At 41.4% G+C, this 19537-nt stretch overlaps 1 protein-coding gene across 9 annotated transcripts in view; it reads right to left on the bottom strand.

Annotated features, from left to right (window-relative positions):
* Positions 1-19537, bottom strand: part of NCAM1 (neural cell adhesion molecule 1) — a 287420-nt gene that overhangs the window by 74386 nt on the left and 193497 nt on the right. For 6 of the 9 annotated variants that reach the window (XM_075279655.1, XM_075279659.1, XM_075279660.1 and 3 more), the window contains exons 5-9: positions 18052-18189; positions 17721-17838; positions 16557-16720; positions 15574-15716; positions 3429-3458 (exon numbers count right to left, since the gene is read on the bottom strand). In XM_075279655.1, coding sequence (XP_075135756.1) covers positions 3429-3458; positions 15574-15716; positions 16557-16720; positions 17721-17838; positions 18052-18189 — 593 coding nt within the window. The remainder of the gene's footprint in view (positions 1-3428; positions 3459-15573; positions 15717-16556; positions 16721-17720; positions 17839-18051; positions 18190-19537) is intronic. The other 3 variants (XM_075279657.1, XM_075279658.1, XM_075279662.1) reach the window with 1 other exon arrangement.

The raw sequence follows: 19537 nt of genomic DNA, 5'->3' as shown, positions 1-19537 counted from the left end.
CGACAGCAGTGTAAAATCAGGACTGTCCCACCGAATCCGGGACAGTTGGGATCTATGATACCAAGGCAGTGGAGTCAGTAGGCTAAACCACCAATTCTGCTTCTTCTATTTTTTCACAGCCTGACTACAACCTGCTTTGACACCGACTCCTTCATAAATGGCTGACAATCCTGGTCTGTCGGAGGCAGTAAAGCTCCTCGGTCATTAAAAAACTTGTGACAGTAACAAACTATGTATCTATTGAATTGTACAGTCCCAATGATTCTATAATATAATAAATCACTTTATTTTGAAGTTGGAGTCGGTATCTTTATTTGACTCCAATTTCACCCAAAATGAGCCCTGACTCTACGACTCTCACTCCACTGCCCTGAATAGAACCCATTTACTGGTTTGTTCCTACATTCCCAGGAGGGTTACACAATGCAGGGGAGGACTAAATGCTCTACAATTAATATTGATAATATTTAGTATAATAGACAGGATTTACAATAAAGGGTTACTCCAGACTTTATAATCTAATTGCATATAGGAGTGGTAGTTGAGGGTCAAACCTTTGGAATACCCCAAACCAGCAACCATTGATGGCAGGAGTCCTGTTGTGAAGGTGAATAGTAGTAAATCAAGATTGGGGAGGGAGGGTGTCGGAACATGACTGATCATAAAATGATGACATATTTTAGAAATATGCTATTACTTTGGAACTTCACATTAGATTTATCGGTGCACATTAGATTTATATGCCTTAATATTGTTCTCTTACATATAGAACATGGATATTTAGACTGGTTTGGTGGTTTAGCAGGTTGCCTTTTAAAGTAAATTTATTGTATAGGTCTGCAATGAAATTGCTAATCAAATCCTAAGCACTTCTAATACCACCTTGACAATGATACCTACTTCTGAACATAAGGGTTGGTGTCAATGGGTCTCTTTACAGGGAGTTGGTCATCAAAACTCAGCATATCAACCCAATCCCACAGACAAAGGGGTCACTTGAATCAAATAGTCTTTTCCCCTTGTGGACATGTACTGGGTTCTGGTGACAAGATCCCTAAATTTGTAGGAGTTGTTACATGTCTTCAGTATTCAGGTCCAAGCTACCCAATAAAGTTATATGTCTATCAAGGTTCAATATTGCCTCATCTTGACAATGACAATCTCTAAATTTTAAGCCAAGAAATAATTCAGTTATCCAAATATATAAAGATGAATTTTAACTGAAAGATATAGATAACGACACATGGCTGTGAAGCCAGATTTTGCTTTAAAGGGATTCTACCACTAAAACACCGTTTTGTGTGCTTTAGATGTCGGAATAGCCTATAGAAAGTCTATTCATCTCTTACCTTTAGATGTGGTCTACGCCGCGCCGTTCCTTAGAAATACCAGTTTTTACTAGTATGCTAATGAGTTCTCCGCAGCAATGAGGGAGGGCCCCAGCGCTCAAACGGCGATGGGGGCGTCCCCACTGCTGCCCGAGAATCCACTCCAGCGATGCCTTCTTCTTCACCTGCATCTTCCCCTTTTCTGTCATCTTCCTTCTTCGTCGTCTGTGACGCCTGAGAGCCAACTGTGCATGCCGGCCGGCGGCCATATTTTCTAGGCCGCAAGACTGCACAGGCATCAGAGCTGACGAAGAAGGAAGACGACAGAGAAGGGGAGGATGCAGCTGAAGAAGAAGGCGTCGCTGGAGCGGGTTCTCGGGCAGCAGTGAGGACGCCCTCTTTGCTGCAGATAACTCATTAGCATACCGGTAAAAAACGGTATTTCTAAGAAACAGCGCGGCGGAGACCACGTCTAAAGGTAAGATACGAATAGCCTTTCTAAAGGCTATTCCGACGTCAAAAGCACACAAAACAATGCTTTAGTGGTAGAATCCCTTTAACTCCCTGTAAATGCTGTACTGACCGGGAGTACACTAGAGAAGAAATTGGATATGCTAAGTGCTTTATTCTCGCAGACCAAGTCAAGTTCTTTACTAACTTTACTTAAAAATTACTAACTATAATGTTAGTAATAATAATAATAATAATAATAATAATAAATCATTAGAAGGATCTAGGTTCCCTTTAGATCTTTCTTCTGACTATGCAGCCCTATATAAGCTTCATATGAGCGAACCCCTCATGAGTATACTAGCGCCGCTATCTATTTCTGTATATATATATATATATATATATATATATATATATATATATATATATGCAGCATATAGTTGTCGTTGCTGTAGTTGATTTCGGTGACCCATCCCCTAACTATGTACTGCAGCACTTTCCACATTTGTGAAATTTTACATTGCATTATAGTAATAGGGTAAACCACAAGAAATGCCATACTGTACATCAAGAGTGGAAAAACTATTTCCTCCAGCACCTCCTTAAAGAGGACCTTTCACCACTTTTGGGCACATACAGTGTCATATACTGCCAGAAAGCCGACAGCCACTGGAGAGCCACCAAAAAACGTGATCATAGAAAAATTTGTCCTTTTCCAGAATATGATGGCAGCAGCCTCCTTAGGCAAGATTACAACTCCTGTCATGAGACCAAGATGAGTTTCAGAGATGGGAACTGCTTCTATCATGGAAATACCATAAATGTCTAAATTGGAAACAATTTGGTTCTCTGGGATCAGTCCCAAACCACCACTTTAAAATACAGCAGATCAATCTGTCTAGAATATGAAAACGTGGGCAAGATGAGATGAAATATCCACAGAATCATAACAAAAACCATCCCATTCTCAAGAACGATAGATCCAGTTCAACGCCTACATTATCCAAAACAGAAAGATCTCAGCCAAATGTTTGTAAAGGGGACCCGGCATATCCCAAATGGGCTTTTTGGCGCAATGAAGGAATTGCCATTGATCCAAAGAGGAAAGACGAAACCCCCATCATTGCTCCAAATATCTCTTTTATGTATTGACAAAAACAGCAATATCTTGGCAAGGAGGGCACGATTCACAAGGGTAAGGGGCACTGTTTGATTCATTTGACCCTAAACAACCACTAACCAACTTTACTGAAGTTGGCCAAAGTGTGGTTTAAGTCAAAGATGAAGTAAAATATTAAAAACATTCAGCCTATCAATTCATTAGAAACTTGTGTTATCTTAGCACTTAGTATGTAGTGACTTGATGGGCTCGATGGTCCTCTACAGACCACCGTCTTTTTGAACAGTTGACATAAAACTAATTTGGTGTGTTTTTACAAAATTTTCAGTAAACACTTTTTTGCTTTAAACTAAAACCAACCGAGCTTGTTTGAGTGTTAATGTAAAAAAATTGTCTCTACGGGTCATCTACAACTATCCTTTAATGACTATTGGCATTGGTTACGTTAGGCAGTGTGGTTCTGGAGCACAACTACGGGTTAGGTATCTCGTTCTCTGAGTACAGCATTTCACAGCTAATTGGTTTTATACCTCTTGTTTCTGGGGCCGAGTCCACGAAGCCTGGAGAGAACAGATATAAAAACACAACAAACACAGAAAGCAATAAAACATTTTTTGTGGTTATTGTATGTGCTGAGTTATGCTATAGTCAGCTGTCCGTGCAGTGCATGCAGTTACGTGAATAGCTTGGGTGAGTCTTCTGCAACCTGAGGCTATCCAGGCAGGCAGCGGACCACAATTCCAGCATAGTGAACAATGGGGCATGCTGGAATATGTTGGAAGCAGCTACTGGAAGGCCCTAGGATGCCGACAACTGTTTGAAGGTTATGACACATTTTCCCAACACAACAATTAGTAAATCTCACATGAATGAAGAACACCATTTTATCATATTGACACTTAAAGCAGCAGTACTTTGAATTGTGAATGCGGAAATTGGAAAACTAAACATGTGACCATATTACGGTATGCCCATAAAAATATCCAAAAACATCTTCCAAAAAAGAGGTCACCATGTCGTGAAAAAAGTACAATGAGTGTGATACATGTGGGGCTTATGTGGAAAACATGCTATTGCTTCCCCGAGTGCTTGTCCAGTTTTTTTCACAGTTTGGACCACCTATGGCAAAGCTGACAATGGCGGATTTTGATGTTAAACCATACTATGAACAGCTACTATCACTAAAGAGCTGCAGTGTATTGTATTGTATAAAGCTCATTCATATCAATTGGGAACCAAAGTCCTCCTGAACATAAAGCCCAGTCTGATCTTACCTTCAGCTCTGACAAAAACTGGCCACACATTTTAACGATCACTTATCCAATGGCTACACCTTCCAGACCTCCCCTACAAACCTGAACTCTAGGCCAAATGTGCATGCACTGGCAGACATGTCTAACCTCTACGTAAGAAGTCTAGCAAGCCTAACCCTTCATTCCTTGACAACAGCTGTCGAGATACCACCAAGACATTAGATGGTCAAGCCAAGAGGTGAAAGATAGTCCAGTCAAAATTGGCAAGTTTGGCTAACATTTATCTAAATGGCTATGGCCACTTTGACAGAGCCCTAATCTAGAAGGCATTAATGACCAGACAATGGTCACATGAAGATATCACATGGATCTAGATAATAAAAAGGACCATAGAAGCCCCTTATAGTGAACCCACAGGGTTTAGAACACCAGCAGATAACGTGTCCAATAATGTGTACTCTATGTATGCTCTATTGATCCCAGAAATGAATGGACCATTACAATAGACCATGTTATATTCTCTTGGTCACTGGAGACCCTTGGAAATCTAGTTTAGTAAATCGGCCCCCTTTTTCCATCTAACCAGAGCTGGCTTAAGACAGAGAAGGCTTTAATTTGTCCATCTGATAAACTCAACTACTAGTAGACATTAGGCCGCCAGATATATTGCCTGCTAGGTGTTCAATATACATGTGACTATATGGAAAATTGTTCATGAAGACTTCAAAAAATGGGCCTCAAGTATCACTATGGTCCAAAAATGTTACGGAAATGAAAGATGAATTCTCTGATAATAGTAATTTTGGTACATAAGACCTAAGCTTTATTGACAGTGTCCTAGAAAACTACTCTTTGAGTCCAATACATCATTCCAACTGTAAGGGCATTGGAAGTTACGCCTCCATTTTGTATTCTAGAAAATCAAAATTAGTTGAGTCGTTTGCAATTCTGGGCTTATATTACTTTCTGGAGTTGACTTCATTATGTCTGGGCTTTACATTGTTTTCAGTACTGCTGCTTCATCTGATGAATCATATAATCCATTCACTGTTATGTGGCCGTGAATGGGTTAAGATGGCAGATTTTATAACCCATATTGTGGCAGCCATGATGAGTTATTAAGACATTTTTACACTTAAACATGCACACCCAAGCAGTTATTGGTTACATGCACACAGTGAGGTTCAATGTACACAATGATGCCATGTCGTTCCACATTACATGCAGGAAATGCAATGGATTGTCATTATTGCCTAAAATAAAATTAAAAAGTTCAACCGGATCCCACCAATGGGCAGCTTACAAGAAAATATTTTACCAGATCGTAATATCTGAAGCACCAAAACGTATGTTTACAAATAAAATCTGTTCCATTACATCTATGGCACCAAAACTACTCCTCTCCAATGAACCTATTTCATCTACGGCACCAGGATGATCGTTCTAGCAGATGGAAATCGCTTCAACTGAACCAAACTTTTATGTTAATACTGTACTAAACCTCATCAGTAACTGCTATGATTTCGCTCCTAGTGATGTATGTGAACAATGTCTTGGTTCATAGGACACTAAATCATATAAAAATTGATAACATGTCATAGACACAAATCTGCTCCTTGAGGTGGCCATACACCTTCAAGACTTGTTGTCCAACAGCTAATCCTCTTGACCCTGTATACATATGTACCTTGGGCTCAGCTGAGTGAGCATGTGTTCTTGATATTGGGAAAGACGAGTAAACCACTATCAGACACCTTTGACTAATTTTCAACGTCAAAATTCAACATGTCCGATCATTCTTTTCCCTGATGGGTTAAGCAGTTGAGACAGTTGACTAAGAAAGCGAGTTTGGCCAATATTAAAGGGTTACCACCTTCTCGACACATGAGAATAATCGCTCTGCTCAACCAGAGCTCTGAGGAAGGAACTAGACGTTCCGAAACGCGTCTGCGTTTTTTAGGGGTTTTCTCTTTACTTATTTTTTTCGTTACATCAATTTTTTGGTCATTTTATGATGTTGATACAATAAAAGTTATATTTTAAACGGAGAGCTGCCGGACATCTGTTTTTCACTTGGATCAATATTACACGCTCTTGGAATAGAGTGTTTTGCCGTGCACCCCGAACGATTGTGGACATTCAAAGCCTATTTGGAGACTGTCAACTCATAGGTGAGCCTCACCATTTTTTTTTTCTATATATTGATATTCTGTAGATGTAAGCTCGCTCCAATCCTTCTGTCTCTTCATGTCATCCCAGACAGACTGGACGATGCTGAGATCAGGGATCTCTGAAAGCCATATCACTTCCAGGACTTCTCCAACTATAGATATGATTTACACTACATTCATTCTACTGTTCGGATCTCCATTGTTCAGGACTGCATGGGGACCCAAAAGATGGAGAGCCTGTTTTTTTAAAAAGTGGACTCATGGACCCCATAGACTCCTCCTTGCAGGACTTTTCTCTCTGATCCTACGCAGATGTGAAGTTAGCCTTAGGGTATGTTCACGAGTCTACAGGTGAACACTTCCGTGCGGCTAGCCACGACGGGATGTCGATACCGTACCACCATCCTGTCGTGGCATTCCGCTCCGGATTAGGCCCAAAGAATGACTCGCCCTGAGTCAGCCGCAGAATCCGCGGCAAGATAGAGCACTCGCTTCTATTTTACACTACTAGCTAGCGGAAAAAAGAAGCAAATGGCTCCCATTGAAGTCAATGGGAGCTGTTTTTGGAGCCGGATTTTGAAGCTTATTCCTCAGTGTCAATGTATCTTTAAATTTCTCTTTTCTTGTTCACTTCATTTTGTCAGCTGACAAAAATAAACCATTACCACCTTCACCTACGGAACCATTCTTACTTTTGTAGAATTTTTTTCCAAACCTGCCTAAAACTTATCATATATTATCGTACCCTATATACACTGTAACCTTCTGTAATCGCTCTTCTTCTACTAATAACATCCCTTACATTACAATACTATACTCCATTCAGATCCTGGCCTAAATTCTCCAGCCTCTTCTCCCAATATTCTGAATTTCACTGCAATAACAAGAACTAATCTCCATCCTTATGAAAAGTGCTTTTTTTCGCATGACGGATCTCAACAGTTACCAGTAGTTCAATGGCTCCTATTAATGTAAGTTCATCATAACTCATTACAATGCTGCTGTAATTTCTTGGGCCTGCGGCTGATAAAGACATTGCTTTGTTCTGCGGGGGCCATGGTACTTCAGGCATTTTATAGAAATGCTGTAATGTGGAAGACCGATAGAAAAATATGAAGATGAATATTTATGCTGTGACAAATGCCATTGGAAGCTTGCAGAAAATGTTGGGTTTTTTATGTATATTTTTCATTTTATAAGGATAAAAGTTAAATTTAAAGTTGCGCTTTCAACCAAAAAAAATAAAATAAAAATTAATTTTAAAATCTCAATACATATATTCGTTATTCTTACCAGTGTATCCAAATACGTAAGTTTATTTAGCACTGATTTTTTTTTTTTTAAATAAATTGCATTTAATAAAAGAGTACCATTGTTGGATTTTTACTTACAGTTTTGACTTTCTGACAACTATTTTCTCAAGTAGCCAATGGCAATCATCATAGTCAGAATAAAAATGCAACAACAGCTCTCCCTGGATTTAGACTCGAGGCTTGGAAGAATGACTGTCTATGGCCGATCGAGAACGTGACCAAAAAAATATACAAAAACAGAAATATCAATTGTTCCAATTTTACGATGTAAAAAAAATCTATTATATAAAATTTTTCAATGTGCAATTCACTTTCTTGCATTGATATTGTCTCCTTGTTGATCATATTAGAGTGGATTGTCCTTGGTCAGAACAATCTCTAGAAGTTTTTTCTTTAATTTTTTGATTTAAAAAAATCGAAATCCTCTTAAAACCACCAACAAATTTCTCTTTGTTCAGCCAATGTTCTATTTATATCCTTGTACAGCTCACAATAGAACAGACTGGTATAATAATCATCTCCCATACAATAGTATGTACTATGGTCTAGTATCGATGTAGAGAAATTTTTTGTTTCAGTTTTAATTTTTTTTTCTTTAAAGGGGTTTTACTGTTCTTATATGTCCCCCCTATTCAAAGGAAACGACATAACTTACCAACTGGTGGCACCCCCTTACCCCCAAATAATGTGGATGTTCATACATGAGCGGCCACGGCCACTACTTTTACTTCTAAGGGACTGATGAAGATAGCCATAGTCATATAGAGAATGAACAGAGTATCAGTATACAACATCAACCTGCTACTCCATATAGAAGGGGAAGCGAGACCTCCGTTGGGGGTCGCACAGGAAGTTGGGAATAGGAGGTATCTTGAAATAATTGGAATGCTCCTTCAAAGACATTAGGACTAGAGATGAGCAAGTAGTATTCGATCGAGTAGGTATTCGATCGAATACTACGGTATTCGAAATACTTGTACTCGATTGAGTACCACTCACTATTCGAATGGAAAAGTTCGATGCAGAACCAGCATTGATTGGCCGAATGCTACACAGTCGGCCAATCAACGCTGGTTCTTCTCCTACCTTTAGAAGTCTTCTCCGTGCAGCTTCCCCGCGGCGTCTTCCGGCTCTGAATTCACTCTGCCAGGCATCGGGCCTGGGCAGAGCCGACTGCGCATGTCCGCTTGTAGTGCGGGCATGCGCAGTCGGCTCTGCCCAGGCCCGATGCCTGGCAAAGTGAATTCAGAGCCGGAAGATGCCGCGGGGATGCGGCACAGAGAAGACTGCTCGGAGGATCCAGCCCGACCCTCACTCGTGGACTTGATAAGTATAATTTGATCGAACGTTGCCTACCCCTGAAATGAGCATTTTCCTCGCATAGACTATAATAGCGTTCGATATTCGATTCGAGTAGTCGAATATTGAGGGGCTACTCGAAACGAATATCGAACCTCAAACATTTTACTGTTCGCTCATCTCTAATTAGGACTCAACCAACTGCTAGAATGCTCTTATATTAAAAAAAATTATATATATTTTAGAATTTTTGGTTAAATTATGAACTAAAAAAACTAATGCTTTTCAAGTCGGTTTTGTGACATACTACATAGGGTGCACTTTGGATCAGTCACTGGACAGACATCATTCTTTGCAAACCTCTGGTTTAATCTTCCAAAGAGAGCTGGGAAAATGGCATGGAGTATCGGTTTATAAAATGAGGTCTTCTTGGTCCCCAGGGCCATCTTCTTTATGAAGGGTTCAAGCTAAACAGTACCTCAAAGTGATTAGCAAATATTAAACACGTGCAGTTACAGGTTGACATGTTTGATGGGACAGCCACTCAGAAAACACAGTACGAAACAAGACAACCAAACACGAATACTGCACTAGGACAGAGAAGCCAGAACTGGACCCAATATAATACAACCTTGATGTCATAATATGTGCAATTGTGGTTGTCCCCAGGAGTACAATGTTATGTATCTATACACACAATTTGGTAAAATGTCTACACTCATATAATGGACAATCCCAATACAACGTTTTCTGTATAGAAAATTCTTCCAACACCAGTAATTGTTGATTCAACTTTTTTTTTAAAAAAAAGTTAAAAAGTTTTGTAAAAATCTACCAGATCCTCATTGCTTTCCTCAACAAGCCATCCATCGTGTCTTCTATTCACTGGATATCATAAAGTTATGCACATAGAAATATAAGAAGCCAGTACGCTCAAGTCTCAACATTTATTTATTTTTGTTACGATATACAATAGATTTTTGAGTACTTTAAACAATATACGGTAATATATACCTCAATAATAAGGTATATAAGATCTACTTAAGGTCGGGGCCCCACAGGCCAGAAATGCCGCAGGAAAAACCGTGGTGTTTTACAGTATCTGCAAACTGGATTGGATTCATGCGAATCCCATGCCCAACTTGTGTTTAAAACCGCAACGCGGATACGCTGCGATTTCCAAAACCGGCACGGTTTTGGAAATCGCAGCATGTCAATTATATCTACGGAAACGCCAGCGGCTTTCCCGTAGATATAATGGTAACAGAAAATCTGCGGAGGAAAACTCTGTCAACTCTCTGTTCAAAGCGCTTCGGGAAGAACCGCGATGCGTTCCCGTTGCGGTTCTTCCCACAGCGTTTAGCGCTACGTATCATCCTGTGATCCTTAGGCCTTAGCCTAAAGGATCAATAATAATAATCCTTTTTGGTGGCTGGAAAGCTGATGTTAATTATTCTTAATGTTGTTTAATGTTAACTATTATTTTAATAATTTTTTTAAATTACATCCCTTTTTGAAAAAGTTTCTATCTTAGGAATCATCTTATATCACAGATCAGGGCTCGTTCACATCTGCACCCGGTCTCCGTTCTGCAGGTTTCCTGCACAAAACTGAGCAGGAGACGGAAACCTGCAGGAGTCTGTCTCGCCCATTCATTTGAATGGGTTTGAAAGCTGTCCAGCCATGAGCGGCGGTGAGCATTTTAGGCTCTGCGCCGCGAAACCGTTTTTTAAAATCTGGGCACAGAGTCGGACATGCAGTACTCTGTGTCCAGTTTAAAAAAAACGGTTTTCCGGCGCAGAGCATAAAACGCTCACCACCGCTCATGGCCGGACCCGTTCTGTGGTTTCCGTCTTCTTGCATGCAGAAGACGGAAACCACAGAACGGAGACCCGAACGCAGGTGTGACCCTAGCGTCAGTTCAGATCTAAGGCCTGGTTCATATCTGCGCATGGGGATCCCCTGAAAGGAAAGCTAATCCACATACCCTAGGAAACCAACGGGCCCCATAGACTATAATGAGGTCCGTGTGGTTCCGGACGAAAAATGTGTAGAGAAAAGTGCTGCTTGCAGCGCTTTTCTCTCCGCATTTTTCATGTGGAGAGAATAACGGAATAACCCCAACGCAGATGGGAATCGGGTCTTAGTACTAAATCAATCTTAGAAACAGGATATCACCTTTTACAATTTTGCACCATTTGGTTTCTCAAGCTTGCATGAATTACAAAACATAGCAAGCTGCAGGATGCCATTTACAACCAAATCTGTCAGAGCGCTCGTCTGACAGCAACTCTTATGGTCTATTTTCCAATATACTTTCTATGTCAATTCCTCACGGTTTTCTAGATCTCTGCTTGCTGTGATTCATTATTTAAAAAACAGACCCGGGTCATGGAATGGATATGGTCCATGGTCATGTGATATGCTGAATCTGGACAACATCTTTTAATCATAATTGAGATTAGCTGAGTATGTTATACACATCAGCCAATCAGAGGAGGCAAACCTGCAGGGAGGAGGGACAGAGAAGAATCATGAACCAATAAAAAGACAGGAGATGTGTCTCAGGCCGGGGCCCCGTGTCGTGAATACGTTGTGAATATTACGGTATCTGTAAATTGCAGTAACAAATCTGCTGTGGAATTGCTGCAATTTCCATAAAAGTTTTTGCAAGTCACAGGATGTCAATTATACCTACAGAAATGCTGATGGTATCCATATAAATATAATAGAAGTCAACAGGGGGAAATTCTGCGTACTTAGGCTGGGATAACACTACCATCGTAAACCCCTGGGGAAACTGGACAGGGGTCATTTGAATGGATTTTTAAAGATGACTGCCAGTGTCCGTATACAGCCTCTCCGCCTGGAAACCATTTTTTTTTCCTACATGCGTTTCTGCTGCGGTCAGTAGTTTTTGCAGCTACGCGAGGCTTTAGTTTCCCTTCAGACTCCCTGTAGGCACTGTAGCTAACCTCTAGTTACAGGTCACAGCTCTACACAAATGGAGCTGAGATAAGAAGCGGTCAAGGAGCAAGAGAAAAATAATTCACAGCTAATCCTCTTCTGTGGTTGATGGTTACTGAAATATATTTTATAACTCCTCATTGGACAGTTGCTTTAATACGTTTGTGCGGAGTAGCGTCGGTCTATATAGCAATGGCAAACTAATGCTATTACTGCTAAAGATACACATCAAAGAAGATAGACCTAAGCTATAAGCAATCACCGCTCAATGAAGACTTCTAGCAATATCTAGAATAATTTTTTTTTGCCATTTGACCATACACAAATTATGAGGCGGATGTTATTGCTTTTAACAAGTCTTATCTAAACTATTAGCCAACTACTCAGTGACTATAGCCATCTATATAGAACGGAAAACGGGTATGACAAAAGTCACTGCTTGTCTTATCTGATAGGTAAAATATTATTCTACAAAAAATTACTTTTTACAGTTTTTACCCTAAGTTATTAAGCTTTAGAGAGGACCGTTCACCACCTTCACCTATTCCAACCTTTAATAGGATTCCGGTATCGTTGTATCAGTGCAGTTATGCTGGTCTCTCTAATGTCAGGTGGACGTCCCGGGGCTAGAGAAGATGACCATGGACCGCCCACCGGACACTAGATAGAATAAGCGTTCTAATATTGACAAATGATTGGTAGCTAGAGAAACAATTCCAACTGCACTGAAACCAGCGGAGCAGCGCCTATTCAAGGATGCAAAGAGTGGACGTTGGTGGAAGTGGTGAGAGGCCCCCTTTAATTCTTATTATGCATTCCAATTAGATCTATAACTTGCTATACCATTTCATACCATAGCACTACTACAACAACAACGCCGCCATATCCTAGCTTGGTTTTCAGTAAGTTATTATTTGTATCTTTGCAATGTCTTAACCTCGGTATATAAGATGGCATAGCCTTGAGGTCTATCCCTCAGTGTATAAGCTTATTTAGCCTGGAATAGCCCTTATATATGCCTGTCTACAAAGCAACCCCTTGTCGGGGGGGGGGGGGGTACAAAGAATAATAGTCATGATATATAAAGAGCTATAAAATATGTAGAAATATGAGATCAAAGAAAAGGTGTCCTAAAAGTTTCTAGACGTGTGAGCTAAGACACAAGGGACTGTAAAGTGAGAGACCAAAGACAGCAACTCAAGCAGAACACAGAGCAACAAGCACTGTATATATCTCAGAAGAACAGCGTTCTGCCCCACAATTACACCTGACATGGTGTCAGGAAAACAACGCCAGACAGGAGAGGTGAGAGTTTCAAAAATAGTCAGCAGTTTTGCAGATTTGCATGGAATCTGAAGAATCTTCCAGCTTACTGATTGTCTCCTCGATGGATAGTACCATTTAAAGGGGAATCCTAACATCAGCTTCCAAGGCATTAAAAACATCGAGATAGATTCCGTAATATTAGATTCATCCATATTTTGTGTGCGTGTCTGCCTAGGCTGTAGAATTCCCTGCAGGTAGAGTTCCCCTTTAAGGCGGGCTGCTGAAAAAAAGTGCCATGCCACTTTAATACAGGTTTGGAGAATAACCCGTGCCCTACATGCAGCCCAAAAAAACAGCATCTCCCATTCTCGGTACAATGATATAAAGCGGTGACGTTACTGACTCCCATCCGTGTGGCGGGTTTTAGGAGGCCGTAAGTGAGATTTACAGGGGAGCACCGGGCAGAAAAGGGATATGACCTGCGCTACTGGAAGCAAAGTCAAAACTACTGATTATTTTTGCCTTCGTCACAGTGACAATCCATCCGCACACAACTGCTGTGGTGCTTTCAGTGTATACTTACATTTGTTTGCGCAAACAAATGGCGGCCATTGAAGGACACCAAGCTCATATGGCTCCATTCTCAGTCCAGCGTTCAGACACCAGCTTTCCCCTCCTAAGACCCAGTGATGATGTCACTGCACACTGATTTAATGTCATTGGACAGACCCAGATATGATGTCACTGCACGCTGCCTTACTGTCATTGGTACTCATTATATATTTGAGGCCTCAGGAAGGTATCGGATGGTTTATAGTTAGGTCTTTATAGCGCTCACTATATACGGCTTGTTCGTATATATACCCAGCAACAGTGATGTATCTGACATAAGGGAAGACATTTGGTATATGGAACATGGAGGACCAAAAGGAGGCGATAAAACACCCATGAATTTTGATATTGTATAGGGGTATGGTCCCCTTTATGTTACTGACCCAGGATTGGTAGTGATAATGAGCTGCACTGCTGCCGAACCGCATGAGGGGTGCCATATTTTCCTATGTAATACCCCATCGTCTGTGCATACTAATGCCCAGTAATATTACTAGGCACACTGCATGTATTCCTCAGTAGGCCTTAACTGACTCAAGACTGCTCCGAATATACCAGATAGTGGTCTGTCCCCACTGTTGGGGTCCCATATCACCTTATGCTTAGGGTTACGTTGTGCAACCAAAAATAGCCATGTAACCCTGCAACTCTTTCATTAATGCAACAGAATGGAGTAGCATGGCGACCCTGATAATCCTGTGACTGCGTCTTTGCAAAGAAATTGAGCATTGCTTGATGTTTTTTGCAACAAGAAGTAGCAGTCATGGTACCCTCAGGGTCGCCATGCTACTCCATTCACTTACATAGGTGAAGGAGTTCACGGCCAAAGTTGTCCGATAGCCCTAGTCTTAAAGGGGGTAATTCAATTAAAATGGTCTTTGGCTATTTGACAAACTCACATTAGTGAAGCTGGTTATCTCCAAATGGCAATGTACAAAATGCCTCTATGGAGTGCCCTTTGGTACCGCCTGGAGATTTCTGATATTGGAAATTACAGTCTGAGCAAAGGACCATTGAAATGGATAATGGAAACACATATGTGACTGTAGCGTTCCTTCTATAGAGCCGCTGTGGTTGTGATATAGGCCTACATGTATAATGCGGATAGGTTATGTACTGTATATGTACTAAGAGTTCCTATCATACATGGCTCTAATATGACTAGTAGGTCACTCAGGCCTTCCTTATTACGATCTATCGTATCCGGTAGAGGGGGAGGGGTTGGGCTTTGGGTTATAAATCATCTGATTTAGTAGTTATATGTATAAATGCTACTGGGACTTAAAGGGAAAGGCTGTGGGTCCAGCTCAGTCCGTTCACACTTTGCTGTATACATGAAAAATATTGACTGAGTTATCCTGGATTAGAAGACATGTTAGCTCTCTTCTTTTCCCCAAGTGACATTACCTCTATTGGTCACATGATCATGCTCCAGCTCAGTCCCATTCGTTTAAATGGGGCTGAGCTGTAGCACTGCCATGCGACCAATGGACATGAGAAGGAGAAAGCAGCCATGTCTTCTAACCCTGGATAACCCCTTTAAGCTTCAGTGTGTGAGCAGGAATCAGGACTTACAGTCGTTCTCTATAAGTCATAGAGTAAATATAATAATCTTATATATAGTAACCACATCCAGACATTCCAGAGGCTGTAGTAAGAATATCCAAAGCGTTGCTCATTTCTCTCATGATTATATCAACTTGCAAACCAGTTGTCATCCAGTGACATCATAAGCCAGAAGTCCAGTGACATCACAAATCAGCGCCCCATGGGAAATAATCAAGATAACCATACCTTGTCCTCTTCACTGATGTTACGGGTGGCGGTCCTCCAAGTAATGCTGGGCAGAGGATCTCCGGACGCCTCGCAGGTCAGGGTGATCTCATTATCCAGCTCCACCGCTGTCTTGTTTTCAACGTAGGTGATCTTAGGTTTTGCTAAAAGTCAAAGAGAGAATATTATAAACCTGAGCAATGTATGAGCAGAACGATATAGAGCAAGGAGAGCTGAGCAGACTGATATATAGCAGAGATAGGTGTCGATCCCATTATAGTCTTTGGGATCCGTGTGCTTTCACCGCACACCGCTTGCCAGTGCGTTTGGTAGTCCATTCGAGGGGGGCCCATGCGGACTTCCCGAACGGATTACCAAAGGCAGATGTGAACGAGACATAAGATATTAGTCACCTGCATACCTGGCACCATGAGGTTAACACTTGAGTACCAAATCTATGTCAACAGCACTTTTAGACCTATAAGTAGCAGCCACTTGAGTAAAATGCAACAAAAGACCTTGTCTACAATAGTCACTATCTGTTCTCAGCGTAAAAGCTTATAGGCCTCAAAAGCCAGCGTGATCAGGTTTTATAGTAAACCTCTTCAAGAATAAATCTCACCCAGAATCTCGGAAACAAGATTCTTCTGTAAGAGCAATAATAACAGGATACAACTTGATGTCCACTAGAGAGTAGAAGAGCACACTACATACTGCTTAAGTATTGACTTCAATAATAAGGGATTGTTCAGATTGCCGTAAGACATACTGATAATACATATGCGTATTAAACTCATACGTCAGCCGAGAAGATAGACCAGGAGTGACCATTGTCTCCAATGGTCTCCAAGTCTGTCCTTCGTAAAAGAGACTGAAACAATGAATACTGTGACAGGGACAATATGTCAGCGTGGATGAGGCCCAAGATGCATTATGAGTCTACGTTCCCTCTAGTGGTCGCCAAATGTGGTCAGTCATATCAACACAGATGGATGTGTCCTCACCATAGACCTTGAGAAGGATGGTCGCTTCACTGTCACCAGCTTTATTCTCGGCGATACAGTTATATTCGGCCTCGTCCTCTTTTTCAATACCATGAATGGTCATCTCGGACATGTCGTCACTGAAGGAGTATTTGTCTTCTCCATCCTCTATTGTTTCTCCTTTCCTGTAACATGAAGAGTTCAAGTTATATCAAATTCCTAAAGATTAGTATTCTTAAAGGCGATATCTACCACCAGTTGGCATAGAAGTGGCACATCTTTAGCACATGGCCCTCAATTTACACAAAATGTGGCACTTTGTCATGTTTCCATCACATTAGTTAGGTGCGGTCATGGTGAGCTGAGGCAGGGACATCATGGCCCATCAGGTTTACCATAACCCTCACCAGAAAAATGTTGTGAGTTATGGCTGAAATCGAGACATGAATTTCATTTCTGGTGCATGGTGTCACAACCACTTAATAGTTCTGGCACATTCTGCACCAGCATGGCACCTGATGGAGACTGGCATAGGAAGCACCTAAGGGAGCCTTTCACACAACCCAGTATATTGACCCAACCCCATAGATAGATATGTTAGGGTCACCTGGATCAAATGGTGATTTCCCATTGTGAATCAGTGCTTCAGTTGTCAATTTTCTCAATATGCAAATTAGTTCTTTGGAGCAATAAGGGTGTTGCCAGTGCTCCAAAACACTAAGCGGCAATGCTATTGTTATTCCAAAGAGCTCAATTGAATATCGACAAAAACAGCAACATCTCAGCAATGGCGGCGGCAGCCATTCACAAGGGAAAAACTTCCTTTACTGGGTTAATAGCTGGCTGGGTCTTCTTTAATAATTCCAGACCTGGAATCGTAATAACCGTATGACCCAGTCAGAGGTATTAGTTGGCCCCGATGCAAAGTATACTCTATAATGGAGCCCCTTACCTACCTTGTGCCATTTAGAGTAGTGGTACATTTGATGTAGTAAAGGTCCAGGGCTCAGTAGCGACTCCAACCTCTGCACCCCCTATAGCTACATTGCTCTACTGAATCCAGAAAGCAGATGCCCCCTAGGATTCTTTCCTTCACCGTGAGGTTGGTTACTTTTATTAGATAACGTGCCTTTGTGTTTCTCTACATATGTCGTTACTATGTAAGTGAATGTGATATTCACTTACTTTGTCCAGCTAATTTCAGGTTCGGGAAATCCATCAGCCTCGCAGCTTAAGGTCACGGACTCTCCCATGCTGGCAGTGGCATTGACAGTCATTTGTTTGGCCCGCACAGTTGGTGGAACTGTGGAGGAGAGGAAAAAACACGGGGTTATTGATCCAGATCATACGTTCCATATGGTTAGTGCACTGAGTAGTTTTTCTACAACGATACAACCAAATATTAGTATAGCAACTACAAGGATAAACCTTTCTGGAACTGATCGATAGATGAATTGGTAAGAGCAAGGAACTTTTTTGAGTATTTTTCTACATAAAAATGTATCAGTTGTCTCACCGTTCACTACCACTTGAATATCCTTGTAGTTTATCTCTCCTCGTGCTAGGATCCGGCCCTCACATCGGTACGTCCCTTCATCCGTTCTCTTGATGCCACGGATTTGTAGATAGTTATTGGAAAGCATAATAAAGCGATCTACAAAGGAAAGAGGAGAGAACGGTGAAGATAAGACTTTGCAGGATAGAATGGGACAAGTGTGACAGACTCTATGGTGCCAAAAGTGTTGGATTCTGGTGAAGAGAAATCGGATCGATCAGTTGGAACATAATCGCAGCCTTTACTTTACTATTGTCTTTTTTAGTAGACGCTTTGGAAAGTAAAAGCCCTAAGGGGCATAAATAAGAGTGGGGGCTAGAGTGGTATGTACCCTCAGTGCTAAAGCGGTACGAACCCGCCACTCTGCCTTGTCCACGATATTTAGAAATAAACCTAGGGCCACGGGAGTTTTCAGGAATCTCTTTAACAGTGTTAGGATTAGTTATATTTTCTCTGATGCAAACTATTTAGTTTCCAAATTTACATCTTTCATTTCATATCAGAATTACTAAAGAATGTCACCATCAGCTATTTACAGAGATGAGCGAACACTAAAATGTTCGAGGTTCGAAATTCGATTCGAACAGCCGCTCAATGTTCGTGTGTTCGAACGGGTTTCGAACCCCATTATAGTCTATGGGGAACAGATACTCGTTAAGGGGGAAACCCAAATCCGTGTCTGGAGGGTCACCAAGTCCACTATGACACTCCAGGAAATGATGCCAACACCTCTGGAATGACACTGGGACAGCAGGGGAAGCATGTCTGGGGGCATCTAACACACCAAAGACCCTCTATTACCCCAACATCACAGCCTAACAACTACACACTTTCCACATTCAAAAAAACCTCTATCAAAGTGGGAAAATACCTGTAAACCTTCTTTACTCCCCAAATGGATGGACACAAACCCCAATTTAAGCTCAACAAACAGTAACAACCACCCCTTTAAATCACGTTCCCCATGACAACCACAAATGGAATAGGTAATGGGAATTCCAAAAGCCCTCACCCTTAACTGTCATTTTGAGTGTGTGTGTGTGTGTGTGTGTGTGTGTGTGTGTGTGATGTGGTAAGACCTTCCAAAATTCACTTTTCTAGCCCTTAACATGAGCCCTTCCAAACAAAGTTACATGACCTTAAGCTGAGCTACCAGCAGAGATTGAGGCCCTTGGCATGAGTAGAGCCTTGCACCAGCAGTGTTTTTGGCACTTAGGGTGAGTTGAGCCTTGTACCAGCGTGTGTCCCTTAACATCAGGCGGGCCCTAAGTTCTGCGCTTTGCACAAAAGTTCCACATTAACTAGGCTGAATGGTACAAAGATTAGTAGGCCCGAGAACCAGGAACAGGTCTTGCAATGGCTGTCGGATAACGCTTAAAGCACATTGTCCACCAGCCAGTCAGCCTCTACCTCCTCTTACCCAACAGTCTTGTCCTCCTTCCACCCA

Source organism: Leptodactylus fuscus, chromosome 6 (assembly GCF_031893055.1).
Source record: "Leptodactylus fuscus isolate aLepFus1 chromosome 6, aLepFus1.hap2, whole genome shotgun sequence".
Lineage (NCBI taxonomy): Eukaryota > Metazoa > Chordata > Amphibia > Anura > Leptodactylidae > Leptodactylus > Leptodactylus fuscus.
This window is presented reverse-complemented; position numbering and strand designations above follow the sequence as displayed.